The 23,218-nt window shown below is 42.3% G+C and overlaps 1 protein-coding gene across 1 annotated transcript; it reads left to right on the top strand.

Annotated features, from left to right (window-relative positions):
* Positions 1-1,331: 1,331 nt before the first annotated feature.
* Positions 1,332-14,551, top strand: LOC121191516 (protein NLRC3-like). The gene is made up of 10 exons (XM_041052681.1): positions 1,332-1,399; positions 1,510-1,626; positions 2,150-2,228; positions 2,362-2,590; positions 2,756-4,553; positions 7,790-7,963; positions 8,724-8,897; positions 10,124-10,170; positions 10,299-10,788; positions 14,299-14,551. The coding sequence occupies exons 1-10, from the start codon at positions 1,332-1,334 to the stop codon at positions 14,549-14,551; spliced, it is 3,429 nt and encodes a 1,142-aa protein (XP_040908615.1).
* Positions 14,552-23,218: the final 8,667 nt, after the last annotated feature.

Genomic DNA, 23,218 nt, shown 5'->3' with positions numbered 1-23,218 from the left:
CCAACACTGTATCCCACTGTTCCTGAAAGTTTACTTTCACTTTGACCGAAGTTTGTGGCGCAGATGATTTTCTCTGTCTGAAGGTAAATGTCCGCACTTTTAATGTTTTACTCGCAAATACGTCCTGTAGTTACCTGAATTATCTGGTGTTCGTTTGGATGTTATGTTTTATTGTGTTTTTTTATACTGCGTTGTGGTGTTTAGTTGTGTAGACACTGAGTTGTCACTGTAAAGTCGGGATGAGGCAGGAAGAGGACCGTTATTATCCGCCATGTTGTGTGGATATTTGCAGTAGAGTGGAGTCAGAGTAGAAGCAGAGTGAGCTGATGGTCAGTAGCTGAACACGGAGCCTTCGTTAGTCTGTGGCTCCACTTACTGCTGACTGAAGGCAGCTTTTCCTGCCTGAATCAGCCTCTGGAGGAGGCGGACCTGAGCCGCTGCTCTCCCGCAGTCTGAGCCGCTAAATGCGGTCTGAGCTCGGCCGGACAGCGGCTGGAGAACAGCTCTGACTTTCTCTGTCATTAGATGAACTCTACGGGACTGAGCTCAGAGGGACTGACAGGGTTTTTCAGACTCTATGTGATTTTCAGAGAGACAGTTAACACTCCATCCACAGAGTCAGAGGACTCCTGGTCCTATCAGGACAAACTCTACCTGATGAATTAGATGATAAAGACCCAAATCCATAAATACTCTCACAATAAAGCATCTCAGTGGCTCTGATAGGTGATTATATCTCTGTGGCTGGTCACAGTACAAACAGAAAAACTGTCTGTCAGGACATATTTGCTGTTTTTATTGATATCTATCTGTGTTTGTGCTGTTTGGTTTGGATTTGGTTTGTTGTTTCTGCTTCATATAGTTCAGACTTTACTTTTAGAAAAGGCAGGAAAGTCCCAGGGGCCCCAACTAAAAGGGTGGAGGAGCAGTTGATATTTCTACAGGACAAATGATGGAGAGGATGATTTCAGTTGATGTGCAGATGAATGATTTGTGTTTTCTCTCCAGATGAAGGTAGAAAGTGTGTGTGAGCTGATGTGGATGTGAATTCAGCATCATGAATCAGTGTGAGGACAGAGAGGAGGGAGCCCCTCCCCCTAAAAAAGTCTGTGTGGGGACCATGAGATCCAGACCAAACGCTCAGAGGTGAGATGAGGATCTCTAACTGTCCATGACTCTTCTCCATGTCAGAGCTCAGCACTCACATCACTGCACCATCATTATTCACACTCAAAGCTCTGTGTGTGTTGTGTTGAAGGCCAGAGCAGCAGCACACACCAGACTGTGCTGGACCTGGACCTGAACATGGACCTGAGCCCAGCTGTGTGTCCATGAAGAGTGACGAGTCAAATGATCGCCTCATTGATTTCAAAGGACAGCCTCCCTCTGCTGCAAAGAAGTGAGCTGCAACTGACTACATGTTTTCTTCTTTACTATGAGAACACTGAACAATAGATATGTTGTCCACGTCCCCATGTCCCTGATGGTCTTATTCTCCGTGTCCACCAGGATCCATCAGAGACCAGACTTTCCTGTACCTGAGCCCAGCTGTGTGTCCATGAAGAGTGACATGTCAAATGATCGCTTTATTAATTTCAAAGAACAGCCTCCCTCTGCTGCAAAGAAGTGAGCTGCAGCTGAGTTTAAAATGTATCAGACAGCTGTCCTGTATAACTGGTCTTCTATGAAAGATGAAGTGATTGTGTTTTGTCTCCAGGCTTCATGAATGACACAGTATATGAACATGATCAGGCTGAAACACAGGCTTTAGTGGCAAAGTTGATGTTTCTCTTTTCAAGAAAAGCACTTCTTATGTTTTTATATGTGTCATTGAGATCAGAACTAAAACTCCCTGTAACTCAGCACCTATCCAGTTCCAGTGTTTGTGTTTGTGACTTCTGTCAAACCCAGTGTGAGTCCTTAAAACTCATCATTTAAAAGGTGGACTTGTTGTGATGACTCTAGGTCATGAGGTACAGAACTGATTGCTTGTTTCCTCTCATTGAGAATGTCACAGCACAGTAGTGTTTGCTTTAATCAGGACAGTCACCACAGAACATAAAAGCAGCTGTTGTTTGTGTACAAAGCATAAAACACTCACAGATGCTGCAAACATAATGTGAGCTAATTCTTCATGATTCCTCCACAGAGTGGACCAGGAGAGCTCAGAGGTTCCCAGTGCTCAGTCTGCCCAGCAGCATCAAACACACCTGGACTCCATATTTATGGTCTGTACATGGACAACAACTACTTTGACATCTGATGTGTTGACAATAATCTCCATGCTGCACTTTTTAGAGCAGTGGATTGTCAGTGTGTCCAACATGGATCTGATGTTTGGCTCCATGGTTTTACTCCCAGCTCCTGGAGGAGAACATTGTGACTTTTGTGAAGAAGGAGCTGAAGAAGATCCAGAAGGTTGTGTGTCCAGATTACCCAGAATGCTCAGAGAGTCAGAGGGAGGATGAGGAGGTGTTGGATGGTGAGGATGAAGAGCAGAGGAGGAGCAGCAGAGAGGCTTTTGGAAAGATCACAGTGAACTTCCTGAGGAGAATGAAGCAGGAGGAGCTGGCTGACTGTCTGCACAGCAGTAAGAGGATTTCTCTAAAGATTCAACATGATGGACAAATGGGACATTTACTAACATCTCAAGACATGGAGGGAAATATGTTCATGTGTGTTCTTTAGGGGGATGAACATGTCATGTTTTCTTTATCAATTAGTCATTGATGTTGTTTCTTGTTTGTTCATTCAGGACTTTTTGCTCCAGTTTGTCAACGTAAACTTAAATCTACTCTGAAGAAGAAGTTCCAGTGTGTGTTTGAGGGGATCTCTAAAGCAGGAAACCCAACCCTTCTGAATCAGATCTACACAGAGCTCTACATCACAGAGGGAGGGACTGGAGAGGTCAATGATGAACATGAGGTCAGACAGATTGAAACAGCATCCAGGAAACCAGCCAGACCAGAAACAAGCATCAGACAAGAAGACATCTTTAAAGCCTCACCTGGAAGAGATGGACCAATCAGAACAGTGATGACAAAGGGAGTGGCTGGCATTGGGAAAACAGTCTTAACACAGAAGTTCACTCTGGACTGGGCTGAAGACGAAGCCAACCAGGACATACACTTCACATTTCCGTTCTTGTTCAGAGAGCTGAATGTGCTGAAAGAGAAAAAGTTCAGCTTGGTGGAACTTGTTCATCACTTCTTTACTGAAACCAAAGGAGCAGGACTCTTCAGGTTTGAAGAGGTCCAGGTTCTGTTCATCTTTGACGGTCTGGATGAGTGTCGACTTCCTCTGGACTTCCACAACACTGAGATCCTGACTGATGTTACAGAGTCCACCTCAGTGGATGTGCTGCTGACAAACCTCATCAGGGGGAAACTGCTTCCCTCTGCTCACCTCTGGATAACCACACGACCTGCAGCAGCCAATCAGATCCCTCCTGAGTGTGTTGACATGGTGACAGAGGTCAGAGGGTTCACTGACCCACAGAAGGAGGAGTACTTCAGGAGGAGGTTCAGAGAGGAGGACCAGGTCAGAAGGATCATCTCCCACATCAAGACTTCGCGAAGCCTCCACATCATGTGCCACATCCCGGTCTTCTGCTGGATTACTGCTACAGTTCTGGAGGATGTGTTGGAAACCAGAGAGGGAGGAGGGCTGCCCAAGACCCTGACTGAGATGTACATCCACTTCCTGGTGGTTCAGTCCAAACTGAAGAACGTTAAGTATGATGGAGGAGCTGAGACAGATCCACACTGGAGTCCAGAGACCAGGAAGATGATTGAGTCTCTGGGAAAACTGGCTTTTGAGCAGCTGCAGAAAGGAAACCTGATCTTCTATGAATCAGACCTGACAGAGTGTGGCATCCATATCAGAGCAGCCTCAGTGTACTCAGGAGTGTTCACGCAAGTCTTTAAAGAGGAGAGAGGACTGTACCAGGACAAGGTGTTCTGCTTCGTCCATCTGAGTCTTCAGGAGTTTCTGGCTGCTCTTCATGTCCATCTGACCTTCATCAACTCTGGAGTCAATCTGCTGTCAGAAGAACAATCAACCTCCAACTGGTCTAAACTGTTTAGAGACAAATCAGAACAATTCTACCATAGGGCTGTGGACAAGGCCTTACAGAGTCCAAATGGACACCTGGACTTGTTCCTCCGCTTCCTCCTGGGTCTTTCACTGCAGACCAATCAGACTCTCCTACGAGGTCTGCTGACACAGACAGGAAGTGGCTCACAGACCAATCAGCAAACAGTCCAGTACATCAAGAAGAAGATTGAAGAGACTCCCTCTGCTGAGCAAAGCATCAACCTGTTGCATTGTCTGAATGAACTGAATGATCGTTCTCTAGTGGAGCAGATCCAACAGTCCCTGAGTTCAGGACGTCTCTCCACAGATGAACTGTCTCCTGCTCAGTGGTCAGCTCTGGTCTTCATCTTACTGTCGTCAGAGAAAGATCTGGACGTGTTTGACCTGAAGAAATACTCTGCTTCAGAGGAGGCTCTTCTGAAGCTGCTGCCAGTTGTCAAAGCCTCTAACAAAGCTCTGTAAGTGTATAGTTGGATTTATTCATCATTATATAAAGACTCTGCTATTTTATTCAGCAAGAGGAAAATTAATTTCCTCTCTTCTTTAATTCCTTATCATCATCTCTGAGCTCTGAGCTTCAGCACATTGAATCTGAATTAAAATAATGGATCCTACATTAAAGAGTCAAGTACCAGCTTTAATTTGAGGAGGTTGGCATCAGTATAGAAAGAACTGTGTGGGAGATTCAGCCCTTTTAGTGGTTCAAAAGTAACTGGAGAAATACACATGAAGTGAAACAAACTCCTCAAATTTAATATTTAGTGTAAAATCCTTTGCAGTCATTGACTGTAGTATCCATTATTATATTTTAAAGTGAATGTGCTGAGAGCCTGAAGAACATAACATGTCTAACTGTCCAAATACTTATGGACTTGACTCTACATATCTGTTTATTACTGATTGTGTCATATTTAACTGCCATGTCTCCAACTTGTTGAGAATAAAACAAAGGATTTGAATCAGAGCCAATGAAAGATGATCATCAATGTAGAAACTCCTCATTGGTTAGCAGGTGGATAAAGAGCTGATATTTCTGCTTCACTGAACAAATCTGTGTTTGATGTTTGGCCCAGTTTTCAAATGCAGGTCTGTTAGTTTGCTGTGAGCTGCAGAGCAAACTGAGAGTTTTGTTCCTTTGATTGTCCTTTCAATGCAAATGTTTTTTGACTTTTTCTTCATTGTTTCCTCTTCAGACTGAGCAGCTGTAACCTCTCAGAGAGAAGCTGTGAAGGTCTGTCCTCAGTTCTCAGCTCCCAGTCCTCTAGTCTGAGACACCTGGACCTGAGTAACAATGACCTGCAGGATTCAGGGGTGAAGCTTCTGTCTGCTGGACTGAAGAGTCCACACTGTACCCTGGAGGCACTCAGGTCAGATCAAGTTCCAGTTTTTTTTTTCAATTCAATCCAATCCAATTCAATTCAATTCAATTCAATTTTATTTATATAGCTCCTTCCTCAATCAAAATTGTCTCAAAGTGCTTTACAGAGACCCAGAGTCTGACCCCAGAGCAAGCACTTAAGGCGACAGTGGCAAGAAAAAACTCCCTTTTAACAGGAAGAAACCTTGAGCACAACCTGGCTCATATAGGGGACCCTCCTGCTGATGGCCGGGCTGGGTGAAAGGAGGAAAAGGAGGAAGATAGGACAGCTGGGAATGGAGGAGAAGGACATGCAGCATATAAAACATGATACAAATAGGGTTGGCAGTGAACAATATTAGAGGGCCAGCATTCAGATTACAGAACAGTCCAATGTCTAAATTCTTATGACCAGGCACGGACAGTTAACTTAGAGACTGGCCCACAATTTAGAGGGGGTGGCCGACATCTTCAATATAGACAGTGGTGTTACGTCCCCTGCGATGGTCTCTAGGGGTTGACTGGGACGTAGCATTTGAACCAAGTAGGCAGGAGTCAACATCAGTGCAAACAAAAGTTTTAATAACAGAATCACAACAAGCTCTCAAGTGTGGAGGAGGAGGTGACCGTGTGGCAGTACCAAATGAAAGAAAAACTTACAAAAAAACCAGCCTTATCTATCTCTTAGTATTACACAAAAGAACAAACAAAAGGGCCTGGCTATTCTAACTAATAAGTGACTTTAAATAAAACAAATACAGGGGTCGGCACTGACCACGCTGACTAGTGTTTTTAGACAGCCCAAAACTACGTGTTGTGAGTGTACAGGGCACCCCAGCTTACCTGATCCACCTCCTCCCTGACCACATGTAGCATACCTACAGCTCAGCATCTCGCAGGCCTCAGGCCTAACAATCAGGAAAAAGAGAGAGAGTGAGCACCAGGCTTCAGTGCTTCTTTTAACCCTGCCCTCTTGGAAGATTGGCCAGGTGAAGTCTTCAGGAGCCAATGAGCTTCCGACTTCAGCTGATTAGCTCAGAGACCAGGAAGCCAGCACCTGGAGAGAGTGAGGGAAAGGAGGAGGGAAAGAAAAGGAGGGAGGAAACCCACAACCCCACTCTACCTCAACAGACACGTAACAGTGGACTAAACCAATCAGGATATAGTAGCTTACAAGAGCGGCCCCACCCCTTTCTTTTCACTGATCCCCGCCAGTTTCATAGTGTTGAGCGTGGAAACATGGAGAAGCGGAAGAATGGAGGTGCGGAGAAGTTGCGGGCTAAAAGATTTAAAAATTCGCTATAGACGCTGCAAAATGTGCTAAAATAACAGACATATTCTCTGGAGGGGCCGCTGTAGCCTCCAGGGAGAGGAGCAGCCAGAGACTGTTGACAGGGAACACGAGGGACAGAGTGACCAGGGAAGTGTAGCACAGGCACAGCAGGTATCAGGTAGTAATGTTAGGATAATACCGGGACTTTTAGGTGATGGACAGGCATAAAAATTGCTCACCTTTCAGCGAAATTTGCCGTTTTGAAACCCAAACAGGTGACCTACGTGAATCGTGTAGAATTACATGAGAATGGCGAGCAATGAATAATGTTCTTATTTCCTGTCGCAGCAGTTGCCTTAAATTGTGTTTTGTTTTTGTTCCGTGCGAGTTTTTTTTCTACAGTATCACTGCAGTTAGTATGAGATTTTTCTGCTTATTATCAAAAAATAAAAATGTAACCTAAATGTTTTGATGGTTTAGATAGTTGCACAGTTGTCCCTCTCTTCCTGTCTAGTCAAGCCAGGCTGTTGAGGTAGCAGTTGAGGAGAGATAAGAGAGAGTGTTATAATATTTCTGATATCTATTTCAAGTATTTGGAATTTGCTGGGGGCTTTCCTCTCTCCACTTCCAGGTGGACTGCCAGACAACGTGCTCCTGACCTTGTGTGCAAGATGCATTTAAAATAAACCATTGAATGTGTAGTTTGCGAGTTTGCTAGTGGTTTTTGGGAGCTGGGATTTTTCCTTTAAATGTTGTGCCATGGTTACCCCTAGGTAACAATAGTAAAATACATTGCTACGGGGAACACATACATAAATTAGTTCGTTGTGCACTGCTAATTATGAGGGGCCGGTCTAAGCCAAAAATGCCAGGGCCGTTTTTTTGTCCCAGTCCAGCCCTGCTTACGACCTTGACTGTACATATCTGTTTATTACTGATTGTGTCATATTTAATTGTCACGTCTCAAAACTTGTCGAGAAATGAGCAAACTGAGAGTTTTGTTCCTTTGATTGTCATTTCAATGCAAATGTTTTTTGACTTTTTCTTCATTGTTTCCTCTTCAGACTGAGCAGCTGTAACCTCTCAGAGAGAAGCTGTGAAGCTCTGTCCTCAGTTCTCAGCTCCCAGTCCTCTAGTCTGAGACACCTGGACCTGAGTAACAGTGATCTGCAGGATTCAGGGGTGAAGCTTCTGTCTGCTGGACTGAAGAGTCCACACTGTACCCTGGAGACTTTCAGGTCAGATCATTTCACAGTTTGTTTGAAATGACTGCAGATATTTCTTGAGTGCAACAATACTGACTTTAGAGAGGCCCATATCTAATGATTTTCAAAGGTTATAAAATTTGACTTTTTCTATTTTGATTTTATTCAGCTTCATATTCTGTAGAACTAACATATATCAACTCTGGCTGAGACACACAAGCTCATTTCTGCTTTGTTATAAAATTGTTTAGGTTGGCATCAGTATAGAAAGAACTGTGTGGGAGATTCAGCCCTTTTAGTGTTTCAAAAGTAACTGGACAAATACACATGAAGTGAAACAAACTCATCAGATTTAATATTTAGTGTAAAGTCCTTTGCAGTCATTGACTGTACTATCCATTATTATATTTTGAAGTGAATGTGCTGAGAGCCCGAATAACATAACATGTCCAATGTCCAAATACTTACGACCTTGACTGTACATATCTGTTTATTACTGATTGTGTCATATTTAACTGTCATGTCTCCAACTTGTTGAGAATAAAACAAAGGATTTGAATCAGAGCCAATGAAAGATGATCATCAATGTAGAAACTCCTCATTGGTTAGCAGGTGGATAAAGAGCTGATATTTCTGCTTCACTGAACAAATCTGTGTTTGATGTTTGGCCCAGTTTTCAAATGCAGGTCTGTTAGTTTGCTGTGAGCTGCAGAGCAAACTGAGAGTTTTGTTCCTTTGATTGTCCTTTCAACACAAATGTCATTTGCCTTTTTCTTCATTGTTTCCTCTTCAGACTGAGCAGGTGTAACCTGTCAGAGAGAAGCTGTGAAGGTCTGTCCTCAGTTCTCAGCTCCCAGTCCTCTAGTCTCAGAGACCTGGACCTGAGTAACAATGACCTGCAGGATTCAGGGGTGAAGCTTCTGTCTGCTGGACTGAAGAGTCCACACTGTACCCTGGAGACTCTCGGGTCAGGATCCATCAACCTGTTTAGCTGATGATTTGCTGATCTGATTTACATCAGTGGATAAACAGCCAACTTGTGTAGGATTGTTCAAAGTACAGTTTACTAAAGTTCTGCAGAACTTTCTAGACTCAGACAATTATTCATCATTTTCTCTTATTTTTGCTTCAGTTCTTGATTTCTTTTGATCATACAGATGATGTTTAAGGAATTTGCCTTAAATACATTGAATGGACCAGAACCAAAAACAACAATATGAACAAAAAAGAACAATAAAACAAAGCAGCAGGTGTTGACAGAGGGTTCCTGTGTGATGTTGTGTGTGTCTGCAGGCTGTCAGGATGTCTGATCACAGAGGAAGGCTGTGCTTCTCTGGCCTCAGCTCTGAGCTCCAACCCCTCCCATCTGAGAGAGCTGGACCTGAGCTACAATCATCCAGGAGACTCAGGAGTGAAGCTGCTATCTGCTGGACTGAAGGATCCACACTGGAGACTGGACACCCTCAGGTATGGAGAGGCCTGCTGCAGCCACAGACAGTGTGTGATAGAGGAGGAAGAGCTGGAAACATTTAGTGTGTCACAGCTGATGACAGATCTCTACAGAAGTGCTTTGAATTCCACAACAACACAAAGAGGGGTTTTCTCTAATTCTGACTTCAGTATCTCATCATGACTCACTGTGTCATATTTAAGAGAAAATATGTGACAATCATTAAATCAGGTGTGGTCAGCAGACTTTCTCAGACTGGATTTCATGCTGCATCAGCACAAAGCCAGCGTGGAAACATTTGAGCTGCAGCTGGTTGAACTGCTCCTGAACCAACAGAGCCACTTTGAGCACTCAGAGTGCTTTCACCACAACAACCCCAAAGACTTTAGATACCTGTTCAGTGCTGACACACTAATAATAACATCCCAACAATAATAAGAGCATCTACACTGCTCAGAGACATTCATCTGCCAGTGTCTCAAACCAAGGAGGAAATGAAATCAGGTCTCTGATCATGTCTCTGTCTTCTAAAATATCCATCATCAATAATTTGTTGTTTGTTGTGATATTAACTGGAGAAGAAAAATGATGAATTTTTTCCTCCTTGTCACCAAGATAAGGACTCCAGGTCCTTTGTCTTATTGCTGAATGAACAGAATAATCAAACCATCTGTGTATGAGAGCCATGTAATGTTTGCATGCTGAAAGAGAACGTGCTGGTCTGACCCCCCTCCTCCTTTCAGGGTGGAGCCTGGTGGAGTCCGATGGTTGAGACCAGGTCTGAGGAAGTGTAAGTGTGGTTTTCATTTGATTCCTGAAAACAAAGCAGCTCACATTCAACCATCTTCAAAGTGTCAATCAATGATCAGGTGATAGATCAATAACTGCAGCTGTGTTGTGTCTTCTTCTCTCCATCAGATTTCTGTGAACTCACCATCGACACAAACACAGTAAACAGAAACCTCAAACTGTCTGACAACAACATGAAGGTGACACATGTGGAGGAGGATCAGTCATATCCTGATCATCCAGACAGATTTGACCAGTGTGCTCAGCTGCTGTGTAGTAATGGTCTAACTGGTCGCTGTTACTGGGAGGTAGAGGGGAGAGAATGGGTTTATGTATCAGTGAGTTACAGAGGAATCAGAAGGAAAGGAGTCAGAGAAAATTGTGTGTTTGGAAGGAACGATCAGTCCTGGAGTCTGATCTGCTCTGATTGTCGTTACTCTGTTCAGCACAATAACAGAAAGACATCTTCATCAGCTTCATTATTTTCCTCTGTCTCTGACAGAGTAGCAGTGTATGTGGACTGTCCTGCTGGCTCTCTGTCCTTCTACAGAGTCTCCTCTGACTCACTGATCCACCTCTACACCTTCAACACCACATTCACTGAACCTCTGTATCCTGGGTTTAGTCTCTGGTTGTCTGGTTCCTCAGTGTCTCTGTGTAGAGTGTAGCAGAGAGAGTCTCCTCCTGTTAGAGAAACTCTCTCACTGTTGAACAGATAGTTCAGTCTGTACATGTCTGTCTCTTTCACTCACACACACCTTTTCAGATTCATGTATTAAAGCAGTTTATTTGTTAAACTCTTCTAAATGAGTCCTTTAAAGATGGAAGCTACGATTATTACAGGAGAAAAATGTTGCTGACTTTTACTTTGTTAGGATTCTAATCATGATCTTGTCCTTTCACATTAAAAGTATCATTGTGAACATCAGTGTTTTGTCTTTCTCTGAATCTTGGGACAACTGAGCTGATTCAGGTCAAACTAAAATGCTGCCACAGTTTATTTGAAAGATCTGAGATAGAAACTTGTCAAACTGTCTTTCAGAGGTTCACAGCGTTAGAAAGCTCCTGACTACTCTGAAGAGTTTCAGCCTCAATTCAACTCAAATTCAACTTTAAAAAAGAAGACTCAGGAAAGATGAGTGATGACCAGCAGCTGAAATTTGACTAAAACAAGAAGCTGTGAAGTTTAGTTAAAATGTTTTTCAAATTAATCTGTCATTTTTACAGTGTATACCTGGTTTTCACAATGTTTTTCATGTTTTACAGTGAATCCTCTGGCTGCTGATAATACTTGTGTACTTTTACTGCTGATGTTGTCACTGGTCATTTTCATTTTCACACTGCATCACATATTTCTGACAGTCCTTTCCCTTGTTTTGTTTTCCACATTGTCACCCTCATCTTCCTGCTGATGTCATCAATACTGATTGGTAAATATTGATCCTAATAATCAGTGTGAGTCCTGTTGGACACTTGTCAGTGTGACCACTGGAGGGCAGTAAACTCTCTGATTATTTGTCCATCAGTCAGACATCAGTATTTATAGCAGTGTAATAATATGTGTGTTCACATACAAAGAGTCTTTATCAGACTAATGAACATTGGAGCTAAAATAAGTCAGTAAATGTGGAATAATGTCAGTGTGAACATCAGTATCATGTAGTTACTGACAGTGATAAATAAATAAATAAACAAATAAACAAATCAGATCAGACGATCAGTCAATAAACATGTACATGTGTTGATGGAAAAATGTGGAGGGTTGAGGAACTGCATGAGGAGAAGGAGCCTCAGGGGAACTGATGTGACTCTGGAGGATTCTCACTCTATTTCATTGTGTGTATTTCATTTGAATATGAATGTTGAATATATGAATATTGAATGTAAAGAGATCAGTGGGGTGTCTTGCATTGTAGACTCTGAGCTGGACCACAGAGGAGCATCTGAATTTCATCTGTGCATCCAAACATTGTGGTTGAAGAGGTTATAAAGTGACTTTGAGAGAGCCTGTCACCAAGTGGGGGCATTGGAGCATTGTGTGCTCCCCATTACACCCCTAAACCTCCCAAAATGACTTTTCAAGTAAAAGAAGAAAATGAGATAATGAGAAAATGAGATACATTAACAGTCTGTGTGTTCACTGCAGAATTTCACTGTTTGTTGATGCAGGTCAGACACAGCTGCTCATCAGCCTGAGCAGAGGCCAAAAGTAGAGGTGGTGAGGCTGCAGCTACCCCCCCTCCAGGTGGCTGAGGTGTATTACTGTCAGGGCTCTCAAGTTTTCAATGCAGGCAAGAATGACATTCCCCACATACATGAATCTGCTTCATCACATCATCCATTACGTTAATACCCAGGGGTGGCAGTAACGAATTACAAATATTCACGTTACTGTAATTAAGTAGTTTTCTTGGGTACTTGTAGTTTCCTGAGTATATTATTAAGCCAGTAATTTAGTACAAATTTAACTAAATAATCTACTTCTCTATTTTTAAAATCACAATTCGTTACAGAGTACACTTTAAATATTGAATAATGACCGGCCTTTCCTTAGCCAATAAATATATCAGTCGCAAATTGACCAATCAAAACCCTGATATTCAGCGCGACAGACGCCCCCGCAGCTGCAGGCAGAGCTGGTAATGAGCGCGGTGTATTTTATGGGCTTAAGTCATGGAGATGTAAGACTGCAACACAGAAGACTCGTAATGATGAAGAAATACCGGAGGACGGGTTCCCGTGGCCGCACTTGGAGGAGTTGTTCATGTACGCAGGGAGGAAAGGAGACAGCGTGCTAATGAAATGCAAACTTTGTTTGCCATCTGCGGTGATATGGGCTTACAAGAATTCAACCTCCAATCTCAAAAACACATTATGGTAAGAAGTCTTAAATCTATATTTGTGTGGTATTATTTTCTAGTATGTTTAACGTAATAGCCTGGGTCTACATCAAGCCAACAAATGTTGTCTGTTAGCCTTGGATTCAAGTAAGACGGAGCTAGCTAACGTGTGCGCTAGCATGCCAGCATGCAGAACTTATTTTAGGAATGAATGCAAAATATGACGTTATGATAAAAGTCAGTAAAAAAAACAAAACATTTAGGCCTCCTAGAGCAGACATTCAGTTGGTGCAACAATCTATGCTTTAAAACGAGCTTGCATCACGTGAAACCACAATAATAAAGTTATAAATTGACATTTGCAATGCAAGTTTGTCAAGGAAAAAATAAAGCTTTCGATTGAGCTATTTCTATTACTCTTGCATCTTCAAACTTTGATTTTTGAACAATCCTGCTCACTGATGCTCATTATGTAGGACAATCTTGCCATATTTTGTTAATTATAAGGCTTACATACAGCGCCTAAGCCAAATTAAATGTATATTCTCCACAGAGGGTGTTAAAACTAAAATTATGTGAATTTACATATTTTATTTTGATTAATTAATTTTTGTATTTATTTTACTGATAGTGGATCCAACCTCTAGCCATGCGACTTAATCTTACACAAACCTAAGGAAAAATAGACAGCACCTAAGCTATCTGAAAATACAGGGAAAACTCTATGTACCAGAATTAAAATATACCACATGCTATTCTAAAGAGTTAAAGACAAGTTTGTGTAATTATTCATATTTTCATTCTTTGTAGAGGAAGCATCCATCAAAGATGGATCAGTTCCATGACATTGTGGCAGCAGCCACACACAAGTTCTCAACCAGTGAGCAAACCAAGTTACCAGATGTGATGTTGGCAACTGCAAGCAAACGCGTACCTCAAGCAACTGTCCACAGGCTTGTTGTCAGTTTCATATGTGAAGGTCTACATCCATTTGCAGTGGTAGAACAGCAAGCGTTCAAAGAATTAATTACCACATTGCAACCTCAAGCCAAAGTCATCTCCAGACAAACCGTCTGTACCAGAATCTGTGAAGCTGCTGATGACATGAAGAGGACCATAACTGCAGAACTGGGTAAAGCCGAATTTGTTGCAACCATCACTGACTGTTGGTCAGCTCATCAAAAAAGTTACCTTGGTGTCACTTGCCATAGGATAGAGGAAGAGTCATTGGGAAGAAGATCTGCAGCTCTATCATGCAAAAGATTGAGAGGGTCTCATACATTTGACAGTGTTGCTGGTGCTCTTGATGATGTCCACTGCCAATACAAGATGAGAGACAAAGTTGTAAGGACCACAACTGATAGTGGATCCAACTTCATCAAAGCGTTCCATGTGTTTGGGGCACAGAAAGATGCAGAGGTAGATGAGGATGAAGGAGATTTGGATGCTCTTGATGTGAGTGACCAAGTTGAATATCATGATGCAAGCACAATCCTGGATGAAGATTCTGGTATGGAATATCAACTACCCCCTCATCAATGATGTGCGTGTCACCTGCTAAGTACAGGAACAAAACTGGACCATCTCATTTGGCCAGTGAAGTGGTAGAGGACAAGTGTGGACTGCAGATCGTTCTCCCCAGTCCAACACAGTGGAATTCAACCTATCTTGCCATTGAAAGGATAATACACGTCATTGATGAGAGGGGGGAAGAAGCCATCAGGAGTGTATGTGACGGATTCAAGGTGAAAATGTGAGTGATATTAGATAACATGTATGTAGTCTTTCCTTATAGTCATGATTTGGCTTTGTCATACACGTTTTATCTTCCAGTTCGAGTCCAGCAGAAGTTGCATTCCTCCGGGAGGATTGTATCACCATGAAGCCACTGGTGAAAGCTTCAAACATCCTGCAGTCAGAGTCCAATACGTATATGGGATGGCTGTTGCCATTCTGCCAGCAGAATGGCCTGCAGAAGCGTTTTGGACAGATGATGGAAGATCCAGAGTTGGCTGCTGCTGCAGTCCTCTTACCTAAATTCAAGACCTCCTGGACAAAGCAGATGTAATAGAGGCTGGTAAGTCCAGATTTATTATATTTTATTACATTTTTAAGTGTGGATGATCTCCAGACCACTCTGCATTGACCGTTACCTTGCATGCGCCTCAGACAGCATGGAGCTTCTTCACTCCCAGCAATCAAGAAGCTGTCTATGCAGTGCTAAACACACCTTTGCCTACCTCAGCTGCATGTGAATGACTCTGAAAATCAGCTTCTGCTGAGAAAAGATTCAGAAAATAATCTTTATGTTGATGTTTACATGTCATGTCCTCATGTGTAGGGCCCTTGCCTAGCTTCTCCTTTGCAGTACACTGGGAAAAGACCATATTGTTTATAAAGGTTGAAAAGCATTGAACAGAAAAAAATTCTTGTTTTGTGTTTAATTGTTTATAAGTCAAGTTGCTTAAGCTTGATCCAGACATATCTAAGATGGAAATGTGCTTTTCTACATGGATCTTTGATTTGATTCAAGGTTATTGATAAATCATTAAATTTCAAAACTCAAAAGTAACTAGTGCTCTGAGAACTTTTTTGGAAGAATATTTTGTACTTTTACTTAAATTCTTTCTTTAATGTCAGTACTTGGATTTCCAATTGCGTATTATTTCAGCAATGTAACTGTACTTGTACAAATTATCAGTACTCTTTCCACCACTGCCTGTATCCATAGGCAGATGTTTTGGTAGAGAACAGTCTGCTGGGTGGGATGGTATTAAAAGCAGAACTGTAATCCACAAACAGCAGTCGTGCGTATGCTCCTCGATATTCCAGGTGGAGCAATATTGTGTGGAGGGCTGTGAAAATGGCTTTGTCTGTTGACCTGTTGGTTTTATATACGAATTGGTGAGAGTCCAAAGTGGGTGGTAGCATGGCCTTTAAATGTTAAACCTCAGGATGAGGCCACTTGAAAGATGATCATTTTAATGTGACTCTTCTGTTTGTTTTATTTACTGCAATGTCAACATGATGTTTAGATGGTTATATAATAAATGTTTAAAGAACAGTAGTCAGTGATGGCTGACCACTGTTTCAGATCCCTGATTTAAGTAAACATTCCAATACAACAATGTAAAAATATCATTGGATATGACACGATCAGATGATTGATACTGAATCAAAGCTGTGGTCATCTTTAATTCACTGTGGTTAAAAAGAAATGGATTCCAACAGTGACAGGTTTTCAAACAGGACAAAACAGGCAAGATTTCAGAATCCAAAGCTGACAGAGAAGATAGAGACATACAGGATCATCTGTAGGTTCACATACAGCAAACATTCAGCCTACAGATGCAATTATTTAGATTCTTGCTGCATTTATTTTAAACTCACAGAATCTTTTTCAGAACCATGTTTAGCTCCTAAAAGTTCAAAATGTCCTCATCCCAGTTCAATCTCATGACTGGATTTAAAATTTCATTTTAAAAATTTACTGTTTTGATGTAAAATAACTTCAGTGTCTCACTATGAGAGACTCCCACTCACTCACTCACTCATTTTCACCACTGAGAAGCAGATAGACTTTGACGGAGTGAAGGTATTTTGAATGTTTTTTCGCTGCTAACGTATATGTGTGTGTGTGTGTGTGTGTTAGCTAGCTAATGTGCTATGTGCTAAATCCTGTTACTGCTCTGACATTTTAAAAGCTCAACAACGGGGTGTAATTCACTGTTAACATGAAGAAAATGAATGTGAACTGTAGCTGTGTTACTTTTTTGTGATTTGTGATTTGGTATTTTAGAGAAGATTGAATATCATTAGTATGGGTTATGTTTTGGTTAGAGTTAGGCTTTCAGTTATGATGGTTAAGGTTAGGTTAGGTTAAGGGGCAAGGGAATGCATTATGTCAGCAAGTGTCCTCACAAAGACATAAGTACCAGTATGTGTGTGTGTGTGTGTGTTTGTCCTTTGATGTATCAACATCCTACAGCCTGATGTCACAGGCTGCAGTAAGTGGACACACAGCCAGAGACAAGTTCAGAAGTCAAACAGGAGCAGAAACAGTTGGACTGGACAGGACTTGCTCATGATTTAGGAAGAAAGAAGCACTCAGATATTTCTGCACAATTATTGACAAGGAAGGGAGGAGCTACTGCTGTTACAAGGACAAGAGGAAACTACAGGAAAGTCCAGATCAGCTCCAAGGTTTTCAGTAAGTCAGTACATGTTAGTAGTTCATGTCAGTGTCTAGTTTAGAAGTTAATGTTTTGAAATGTTTTGTCCAAATGATATGTTTGTGAAACTGTGACGGCAAGTAATCATACCCATAAACTCAGCGGTTTGATTGTGTGCTTATCATTCATGGACAATATTGAGTTTTTTTAATGCTGATCATGACTGTGAGATATTCTCATGGTTGCTCAACTTCTTAACTTTGTTTTGCTGTGATGCACTGTAGTTTGTGTTAAAGGAAAGGATTTCTAGGAAGTCTGTACTGTCTGCAACAAGATCCTTTCTAAAGAAATTCTAATGTAAATGATGGAGCATAAAATCCACAGTCCCTGTCCTGTGGAAAAGTTGACTTCCAGAGTTGAAAAGAAGCAAACATGAGGCTTCAACAGTCTGAGTAGATCAAGTTTCTATCTTCCAGGTATTTTTAGTCCAAAATTCCCCTCTTTGTGTTTCTACACCTAATGTTTCCTTGCAAAGCTGTGGTGGGGAGATGGAAACACAGAGAGGAAATTCTGCACTAAAAGACAAACATTTGAAGATACACACTTGATTTTGTTTAACAATGCTGATGAATTTTGGAATTACTATTTGCACAGAAATAGGACTGTGGATTTTGTGGCCTATCATTTCCACAGAAATTGTTTAAAGAAGATCTCCTGGCAGCCAGTATGGACAGCAGGAAGAACTGGATCAAACATCAGTGCTTTGAATGTGGAAATGGGAATGTGAGTATATCTTTAAGTGATTTGGGTTTTTTATGCCTTTATTATGCTGCTGTCCATAAGAGATGACAGGAAATCAGGTGGAGGCAGAGGCATCAATGTTTCCAGTGGAAACTGAATTAGGGATGTTGTGGTAGATGTTCAGAAGCTTAAGGTTGTTACAGAGGTGCCCTGAAAAGTAGCATATTATGGGCTTTTTCCATTAGCACAAAAGCTGTGATGGCATGTATTTCCATTACAGCCTCACAGGAGTTAGCAGGGTAGCTGTGCCAAATTGCACTGTGTTGGTCCTGCTTGGTAGCAGGGCTGACCATTGCCAACCTATGACATTCTCCTCCCTTTAGCTGTGTCTGCAGTCGCTACACTCCTGTGTGTCTATGCTGTAGACTAGAGAGAAAGCTCTGTTCTTAATTCTCTCTGTTTTCAGCTCTCAAAACTTTTGCAGCTTCTACCTGAACCTCTGTGATCTGGGGTTTACTTTCACTCCTCTGTTCCAGTTTGGACTTTCAGATATCAGCCTTATTTCACTGTTTACTGATCATTTTCAGCCACATCACAGCTGTTATGTTACTACTAATGCAAAGCAAACTTTTTGCTGTTTCTTTTAAACCACGAAAAGGTTGTTAGAAAATGAAATGTGTTTCTCAGTGAGTTAGCATCACTTTATTAGTGGTTCAGATCAGTGGCGGTTTTTGGCATGGACAGACCGGGCAGCCGCGCGGGGCGGCATCACATGGGGGGCGGCACAACCACGTGAAAGGAAAAAAAAATAATCTGCACCGCTAAGCGGTTTTCTATTATCTATCATATTACTCTGTGGGGAATTAGCAAATTGGCGCCCCCTGCAGCTGCAGGCGCCCTTGCTTGCTGAGAAGGTGCCGTGCTCAGAAGCTGTGTGATGAGGGGAACGGGGAGGGGGGCGCGGGGGACAGTTCACCTCTGGGTCTCTCCCAAATGGAATGGACAAGGCGGGAGGGGGGTCTTGCCCAGGGAGTAATTCAATGTACTGGTTCAGATGAACAAATCAGTTTGCTGTGCAGTAAAGTGGAAGAAACACTTGCAGCGTTCCAGCACAGCTTTAGTGATAGTGGCTGTTCACAGCATGGCTTAATGTGAGTACACCTCCACAATGGAAAACACTATTTGTTAGAACGAGGAGTATATTGATTTTAGATGTCACATTTCCAGGCTGCTCACCTTCCCAGTTTAGTATAAGGAAGCTGGTATATTTGTTTGGAAAGCTTTGAAACCAAAATAAAAGTTTTGTGTTCATGGTGATATATACATTGATAATTGGAAACTTAGGGTCATTGGTAAATCTTTGGTCTGGGCCCGCTGCTTTCCATGGGTGTTTTCCGCAGAGCAGCCCGCACCTCCACTGATGTCACAGAGAGCAGTGTGTCCTGTGTCCCTTCTGTGGCCACAGCTCTTCTCTTTGAGCATTGTTGAGCTCATCAGGGAGTGTGGTGTGGGTGGAGATGTTCATCAGGTTTTTCTCTCTGTAGTCTGTGATGCGCTGGAGTCCCTGCCACATGCGCCGTGGGTCTGAGGTGTTGTAGTAATCCTCCAGCTTCAGTCTGTACTGTCTCTTGTCTGATGTCTGATGGATCTACAAAGGTCATATTTCTCCTTTTTGTATTCCTCAGCAGTGCCTGAGACATAAGCAGCAGAGCGAGCACGTAGCATGGACCACACTTCACAGTTTATCCAGGGTTTGTTATTGGGGTAGGTTTTAATCCATTTTGTGGGAATGATATTGTCCGTGCATGTGCTGATGTAACCAGTAACTGCTGCAGCATTCTCCCCTAAGTCCACAGTAGACTCCTCTCTAAAGGCAGCAGTTTTGAACACCTCCCAGTCTGTGTTGTTAAAGCAGTCCTGAAGCATCTGCTCTGTTTCTGCATTCCATACTTTAACAGTTCTGCAGACAGGTAGTGCTTGAGGAGCTTATAAACAAAGAACCAGAGAACAGCATGAAATCAGGCTTCAGGTTTCAATAAAGATATTCAAACTGACTGCAAGTGTCAGTGAAGGAAGTCAGTAGTGACAATATAGGTAAATGAACTAATCCTGTAGAACATAAGCTTGGTTCATGTCTAACCAGAATTTTTAGGCCCTGTTTGAATTTGCTACCATGGATAGATGTCTGTTACCCTCCCTGTCTAATTTAGATGAAGTTTTGGTGTTTGTCACTTTAAACATTAATATTTATTTCATTTCTTTTTTTCTATTTACACAAAATGATCTAATCAACTCAAAGGTTCATAGACTATTCTGCCCTCGCAGTACATTTCCAACTTTGTATAGCTAGGCAGATAGTTAACATTTAAGAAGAAAAAAGGAGCTGAAGAAAGTTGTTTTGAGGATCTCTGTTCTTTTCCTCAGTTTTATTCTTCTGTATTCCTTCCTCAACTTAGTTTTTGTAAGACTGCAAAAATAATAAACACAACAATACACATTACCAACATATTACCTTATGCTGCACATGTTTACAAATGAAATAAACAGATACATATAAAGAAAACCGACTCAACAGCATGAGACATATAATGACGCCCTCTGGCGTACAGTCTAAACATCGTATCCCCTGTACAAACATTAACTACGTCAATGTAACGAACTAACGGGCATAACTCGGCCCAAAAACAAGATATAAAGTGATAAAATATATTAACTAAGTTGCCCTGATGTAGAAGAAGATACGCAATTTCTCATAACTTACAGACAAAGATTTAATCGGGGTCCGTAGTGGAGTCAGTTCGCAGCCGTACCTACGCTACTTCCTGAAACTGGTGTGTCGCCGTTACAGGTCCGACAATAAACAACGACCGAACCCCGCAGGGCGGAACACTCCTCGCCTGGTATATTATTATACCACTAGCATTACGGAACTATTCAAACATTAATTAACCAAAATTATTACAACAAATAACACATCACTTTAAGAGTTCTTTGACAGAAGAAAAACAAGTTCTGAGATGGGTCTTAAGTAGGTCTTTGATGTTCCTTGTCTCACAACTTTTACTTCAACCTTGCGAACTTTGTTATCATTGCTAGGCAAAGTCTTCACCACCAGTCCAATAGGCCACTCATTGCGTTTAGCTTGGCCGTCTTTCATGAGAACTATATCATCCACTTGAATGCTCGGCTTGTCCTCCATCCACTTGTGACGTTTCTGGAGAGTCACTAAATACTCCTGTCTCCATCGTTTCCAGAAGCTCTCTGCCAAACATTGCACTTGTTTCCACTGATTTTTGTGAAGATCCTTATGATCAAAGACACCTGGAGGAGCAGTCACTGTACTTATCTTCTGAGTGAGAATCATGGCAGGTGTCAAAATAGTAGGATTGTCAGGGTCAGTTGACACTGGTATCAAAGGTCTGGCATTCAGAATGGCCATGACTTCTGCCATTAATGTGGTTAACACTTCATGTGTAAGACGGCTTGTGTTATACTGCAACAACATACCGTCCAGAATCCGTCGGGCCACTCCTATCAGCCTCTCCCAACAACCGCCCATATGAGAAGAATGGGGAGCGTTGAAATTCCATGTGCAGCCCTGGTTGTCAAGGTAACTTGTCAGCTCTGGATCATCCGTGTTGAATTTCAACTCTTTGCATGCTCCAACAAAATTTGTGCCCCTGTCAGAACGAAGCTGTTTGGATGGACCACGAACAGCGAAGAATCGTCGTAAGGCGTTTATGAAGCTCGAAGTGGACATGGATTCTAACACTTCAATGTGTGTAGCTCTTGTGCTCATGCACGTGAATAACACTGCCCATCGCTTACTTTCAGCACTACCTCCACGAGTGCGGCGAGTGACAATGCTCCATGGCCCAAAAACATCTAAGCCGACATGGGTAAAAGGAGGTTCTGTGGTAAGTCTGTCAGCCGGTAGTTCTGCCATTTTCTGTTCCATGAACTTCCCTCTTAATTTCTTACAGGTCACACAGTTAAAAAGCACACTCGAAACCAACCGTTTGCCTCCCACTATCCACACTCCTGCTGACCGGATGGCTCCCTCAGTAAAGTGACGGCCCTGATGAACGACTTCTTCGTGATAATGTCTCACTATGAGAGTTGCAATGTGATGTGTTCTTGACAATATCACAGGATGTCTCTCGTCTCTGGGTAAGTCAGTATTGGTAAGGCGACCTCCAACTCTGAGAAGTCCGTCCTCATCGATGAAAGGATTCAGCTTTCTCAGGGGACTCTGTTTTGAGAGTGGCATTCCTCTTTTCAAACAAGCGAACTCTTCACCATAAGATTCTTGCTGGACACAACGAACGACAGCAGTTTTTGCTTGCCATCGAACATTGATGCCATCATTTTTGTGTGTTTTGGAGAATGTTCTTGCAACTTGAATAAGTTTTGCTGTCGCTTGCAATAGTCTCTTCCAGCTAGAAAACCGTTCAAAACGTGTTGAGCTGAACTGACCTTCTTTAATTTTGGTGTAGTTGACAGCAACTTGAGGCCGAACTTCAACATCAAGGTCTGGTTCAATGAGATCGAAGCTGTCGTTTTGAGGAAGCTCAGTGGTGAGTTTCAAAAACCCAGGACCTGAGAACCAGTTAGTGGGCCTAAGGATGCCTACAGGTACGGGTCTTGTGGCATGGTCTGCTGGATTTTGTCCGGTAGTGACATAACGCCATTGTTGCGGATGGCTTGATTTCCTGATGCGATTGACACGGTTGGCAACATACACATGGAATCTTCTGGAAGTGTTGTGGATGTACCCTAGTACAATCTTGCTATCTGTGAAAAAACTTACTTCATGTACGACAATGTCCATCTCATCGAGGATCGTATCTGCCATCTCGACTGCCAAAACCGCAGCACATAATTCCAAACGTGGAACTGTATGGGCAGGGTAAGGTGCCAACTTTGCTTTGCTCATGACAAATCCCACATGGCGCTGGTTGTCATCATCGGTGACACACAGGTAGGCTACTGCAGCAATAGCTTGAGTGGAGGCATCGGAGAAGATGCAGAGTTCTCGTCTATGTGATGAGGTGAGAGAGACAGGCACATACTTTCTTTCGATGTATAGCTTCTCTAATTCCAGGAGGGATTCCTTCCACAATTTCCATGAGGTTTCTTTATCTGATGGGAGAGGATCATCCCAGTCATATTCTTTTGAAGACAGGTCTCTGACCAGAGCTTTTCCTTGAACTGTGATGGGAGCCACGAAGCCAAGTGGATCATAGAGGCTCTGAACTGTCGATAGGATGCCCCTTTTTGTGAAAGGTTTCTCTTT

The sequence above is a fragment of the Toxotes jaculatrix genome, chromosome 13, assembly GCF_017976425.1.
Source record: "Toxotes jaculatrix isolate fToxJac2 chromosome 13, fToxJac2.pri, whole genome shotgun sequence".
Classification (NCBI taxonomy): Eukaryota; Metazoa; Chordata; class Actinopteri; family Toxotidae; genus Toxotes; species Toxotes jaculatrix.
This window is presented reverse-complemented; position numbering and strand designations above follow the sequence as displayed.

Bases quoted from the DNA above. Each gene is read 5' to 3' on its own strand.
- LOC121191516 (XM_041052681.1), top strand. From the start codon at position 1,332: ATGAAGAGTGACGAGTCAAATGATCGCCTCATTGATTTCAAAGGACAG. The intron at 4,554-7,789 runs GTAAGTGTATAG...TTTCCTCTTCAG, and splicing joins AAAGCCTCTAACAAAGCTCT to ACTGAGCAGCTGTAACCTCT. The intron at 7,964-8,723 runs GTCAGATCATTT...TTTCCTCTTCAG, and splicing joins TGTACCCTGGAGACTTTCAG to ACTGAGCAGGTGTAACCTGT.